Source organism: Microtus ochrogaster, chromosome 15 (assembly GCF_000317375.1).
Source record: "Microtus ochrogaster isolate Prairie Vole_2 chromosome 15, MicOch1.0, whole genome shotgun sequence".
NCBI lineage: Eukaryota > Metazoa > Chordata > Mammalia > Rodentia > Cricetidae > Microtus > Microtus ochrogaster.
Genome location: NC_022017.1, coordinates 22,656,574 through 22,661,693, shown reverse-complemented (window position 1 = coordinate 22,661,693; position 5,120 = coordinate 22,656,574). Strand labels below are relative to the sequence as shown.

Here is a 5,120-nt window from a genome sequence, read left to right as displayed (position 1 = left end):
GGAAGTTTGTCCTCCAAAGCACAGAAACAGGAAGTGTGTCCTCCAAAGCAAAAATCAGAAAGTACGCCCTCTACAGCATAGAAACAAGGAACATCCCCTCACAGTGTTAAACAGGAAGCAAGCCCCTTCACCTGAACCCAGTCCAGCTTCTCTTCCACTGGATACCAGGGGCATCAAGTCCCCACAGCCAAGCTGTGTGACATTCCTGTCCCAGAACAGAACATCTTGACAGCCAATAGACTAAACCTTGTGGTTATACCTCTCCAACATCCTGCAGGTATGTTCAGACCCGGAGGCCTCCATTCTGCCAACCCCCAGCCTTTTCCAGGTACCTTCCACACACTTCCTTTCTGCTGGTTTCACTCAGTTGGTATCGATAGAGGGAGACCCTGAGACCACCTCTGAAAGTCTACACAGAGAACCTAACCAGGGCCCAGTCCTAGAACCTAAGCCACCAGGTTCACACTGCAGAGTGTATGGTTCTCAGGGGAGTTCCATTATATTCCTACAGTGCTGGCAATGAGCCACTGAAAGCCAGTATTTAAGTCAGGGCACCGCCAGCAAGATAGCTGCCGATACCAGGCTCAAGTACAAAACCGAGTGAGGGCACACGACACTTAGGTGCCACCCACGGAAGGGTACGGGGAACCACACATCACACCTGAGCCATGAGCAGAGACAGCAACTACACACACTTACCTACGGAAATGGAAGGAACAACGACAAGGGCACCCAGACAGTTCAAATGGGGCATCTGGCAGCGAAACACAGGAATTCCAATGCCTAGAATACACAAGAGGTTCATGCCAGAAACCCCATCACCCCTCCAAGAGAATTTTCTGCAATTCTGTCCCTAAGAGCCAAATTCCTGCCAGTCCTCACATGAGTCACCATCATATGAGGCTAACGAGTAGGTGAACAGTTATTGTGGTTGTTTGAATGTAATTGGCCCCCATAATCTCATAGGGAGTGGCACTATTGGGAGGTGTGGTTTTGTTGGAGTGGGTGTGGCCTTGTTGAAAGAAGTGTGTCACTGTGGAGCAGCCTTGGAGGTTTCCTATGCTCAGGATACTGCCCAGTGTTTCTGTTGACTTTCCTGGTCCCTGCAAGCCAAGATGTAGCCAGCACCACATCTACCTGCACACCGCCATGATAATGGACTGAACCTCTGAAACTGTAAGTGAGCCACCCCTAATTAAATGTGTTCTTTTCAAGGGCTGCCATGGTCATGGCATCTCTGCATGGCAACAGAAACCCTAACTGAGACAGCTATGTTTCTGTTTTCACAACTCAGACACTTGGCTGATGGCTTCCAGCAAGCACCAGGGAAGTCAAGAGTGTGAGGTGAGAAGGGTCTAGAGAGGTGACAGCTCAGAAAGCTCCCAGCAGCAGGAAACATGGTGGACCACAGGTATGGAGGTAGCATGGCTGAGGACTCTGTATCACTGAGAGTTGTAATGTGTATGTTGACAGAAACCTCACCACCCACAAATCCCCCGCCCAAAGCAAGGTGGCCCATATAGCAAAGAGACGTGATGAGGGGGTGAGAGTGGAGACAACAAGGGCATTTCACCTGCAAACTGGAGCTTGTTTCTTGGCTCTCTGCATGCCAGCCTGTTAGGTGTGGCAACAGTGACTGACACAGACAGATCCATAAGGACATTGTGTTGTCACAAGAAACAGCAGAAATGATTTCAACTGTGGTTTGTTCCATACCACACACACACACACACACACACACACACACACACACACACACACATACACACACATCCCCACAGCCTAACACAAGGTTTTTTTTTACAATGTTGCAGGACCCTGGAAATCCCAAAGCTCCCTGGCCTCTGTATAGACAAGTCCTTGAGTACAGCCCAACCACACGTGCCCACACCCCGAGCTTGCCTCTGCTGTGTTCACAGGCAAACAAGTCCCTCTACCTGGTGGTGCTGCAGGAAGCCGAGCCACCCAGATTCATCCTCCACACCACTAAATTTGGGCTGTGGATGGAGAAGACAATGAGACCAGTTCTTCTTTGAAGCTTTGCCCAAGAACTGCTATGCCTAAAAGGCCACAGACCTCTCCGAGAGGCCCCAGCACTCCCCAACATGTTCTTGCTTCCCATCTGTCCCTAGGTGAGCCTCCATAACTCTTCTCTCATGGTTACATCAACCGTATTGTTGCTATGATGGTCCCAGTGAGCTTTTCCCACAGGACAGATACTCTCATGGGGATGCTGACAGAAACAATGTACATCCAACCAATCTGTATGCCATGTTCCCCACTGAGACTTGGTCATGTGCAGGCAGTGACATCCACGTTTACACACACCTCTCCGCTCACCTGCCCTCACCTGAGAGGCTATGTATCTCTTCACTTCCTCTACAGTAAGAGGTGAGGGATCTGCCTGCTGGGCTCTAGAGGGAAGTCTCCACGGGGATGCTTTTCCAGAGGAAGCTAGAGCTGGCCTTTCAGAGCATGGATGCTGTCGCCTCTATTAACACCACCCCTCCGTGGAGAGACTGCTGTTCCCTCCTCTTGCATCCTGAGACATTCCCTGGGTGGACCTTCAGTCCCGCAGCCCCACACAGGACAAGACAGTCCCTTTCCTGATCTCTTGTGGCAATTTATTTAACTTCCTCTTGCCTCAGTTTCTCCAAAGGAACGAAGTCATGAAAGTTTATCTGGAAGTCACGAGGCTCTAACAGGTCAGTTCGGAGTGGAAAAGGCAGCCCCTAGGGGTGTCTCCTCCTCCCATCCTTCCTCCAGCCCTTGAGGGAGACTAGGCCCTTTCTGTGTTCATAAACCCCTCTGAGGGAGCATTCTAGAACACTGCAAGGATCAGCCTGTCAGATAGCTCTCCCAGCCCCTCCCTGCCTCTGCCCAGGACAGTAGGTACAAATTCCAGACAAGCTGGATCAGAGAGGAGGGTTAAGGCACGGAGACCTTCTTCTCTCTGAAGGATCCTCCTGGGCCTGGGCCTACCACCAGGATGCTGGCCCATGAGCATGCCTGAGAACTCTCACAATGTTCTCATGGGTCCAAAAACGTGGCACTTCTGAGCACAGGGCCGGGCCAGAGACCCCACTGCAGGGCCCCGAGCAACGCTACTGGTTTGTGTGGGACCCCCTGGGCATCGTATGCGCCATTGTCACATGGACGCTAATGCTGAGTGCTGCGTGGATACTGATCCGGGACCTGTTCATACCATCTAAGAACGTATTCTACGCCGTAGCCAACGGTGTGGTCTTCCATCTGCTGGCCTCCCTGGCGCTCGTGTCGCACCTACGAACTATGCTAACCGACCCAGGCTCTGTGCCCCTGAGAAACCCACCCGGGCCTGACACCGTGTCCTACTGTCCCCTCTGCCTAAGTGCCGTACCAGAGAGGGCTTACCACTGCATAGTGTGCGGACGCTGCATTCACAAGAATGACCACCACTGCCCCTGGGTCAACAACTGTGTGGGTGAGGACAACCAGAAATACTTCTTGCTCTTCACTCTGTACACTGGGCTTATCTCAGTCCACGTACTGCTCCTGCTGGGCATCCCTTTCCTGCGCAGCCCCGCCTGGCGCGAGTGGAATGCCGGCAGCACCGCATCGCCACCTAGCCCCATCCTCTTCCTCTTCCTAGTGGCCTTAATGGGCTCCCTCTTTGCTTTGGTGATGCTCTGCAGCCAGATGTGCTCCATCTGCACAGACAAAACCACAACTGAGATGCTGTATCAGAACAAGCGTTCACAGGGAAGACAGTCCGTGTGGGCAAACGTGAAGGCCATTTGCGGCCCCCGAGTTTCCCTAGCCTGGCTCAGTCCTTTTCATTCCCCGGGACGTCCCAAAGCGAGTGAGCACCACGATATGGCCTAAGTCGCTCACAGGTGCCTAGAGCAAAGAACAGCAACACAAACCTGGACTAGCTAGCTCCCTGAAGGAGAAAGCAGCAGGGCAGAATAAGGAAACAGGACAGGAAAGCCAGCTGTTGGGGAAACCCCAAGGAGAGTGCTCTGTGTGTCCCCCTGTGGCTTTGAAAGCCATTAAAGGCATCCAACCACGGATGAGTGTGTTGCGTTGGTGCCCACCCTTGTTCGATGCTGACTGTACATGCTAAAGTATTCACATGCTGATAACCTGCTTTCTGCAGTGAGCGACCATGACATCATCTGATTTTGAACCATCTTTGCATTCTTCACCAGTCCAGTTCCATTGTAGGGTGTGGGGTTTTTTTTTTCTCTCGTGCTTTGTTCTCATATTGTTGGATTTGATTTCAATTAGGCTCTTTGTGGTTTGTCGATATGCCCTAGCTTTATTTTTTTGTCTCTTTGTTGTGTTTATTTACTGATTAGGAGGGTGCACACATGCACAGGGCTTTGTGGAGGTCAGAGGACCTGCTTGTGGGGTTGTGGACCCTGAGCATCACACTGAGATTACTGAGCATGATGGCAAGTACCTTTACCTAAAGAACCGTGTTGGTGGTCCCACCTTGATTCCTTGGTTGGTTTTTTCTATTCACATTTGACTCCAGATCCCGCCAGCCGCTAGAATGACTGGGAGAACTGGGGGTTCCACCTTATTATCAGGCTGTACAAGATCAGCCAGAGATTCCTCAGAATAGGGGGGCAGAAATAATTAAATATAATTAAATCTGCCTTAAGGTTAGGATTTGAAGGTCCCCAGTAGCCATAAGACATGACAGGAGGCTCCTAGTACCTTAACCTGCTGTGCCACCATATGACACTTCCTATGACCAACATACCACATCATACCAACTCCAGGAAATCTAAATGGGTGCCACCCTGCAGCCCTGTGCAGTTGTCATGGTACAAATGTAAATCCGTGAGGGCCCATGTGTCTAGCGCCACACCAGCACAGACCTGCCCCTTTTCAGATGCCCCTCCCTCCCCTCACCTGAGCAAGCACTACGATCTTCTGCATCTCTGTAGTTTTGTCGTTTCAAACACACTACATAAATGGAGTTATACGGCATGCCATCTTTCAGGGATTTTTTTAATTTATTCATCATATTATCCTGATTATTCATCAGCATTTTTGCCTATGGTAGTAGCTGGTTTGTATTTATTGATAAGTATGATCAGTGCTGTGGACCCGCTGCAGTGTTTGGTCAT

General features: G+C 50.8%; 1 protein-coding gene across 1 annotated transcript; it reads left to right on the top strand.

Moving 5' to 3' along the window:
* Positions 1–3,024: 3,024 nt before the first annotated feature.
* On the top strand, positions 3,025–3,864 carry LOC102001181 (palmitoyltransferase ZDHHC3-like). The gene has a single exon (XM_005354382.2). It carries the CDS (start codon positions 3,025–3,027, stop codon positions 3,862–3,864), a length of 840 nt encoding a protein of 279 aa, XP_005354439.1.
* Positions 3,865–5,120: the final 1,256 nt, after the last annotated feature.

Excerpts from the sequence above, each read along its gene's own strand:
- LOC102001181 (XM_005354382.2), top strand. The coding sequence starts at position 3,025 with ATGTTCTCATGGGTCCAAAAACGTGGCACTTCTGAGCACAGGGCCGGG.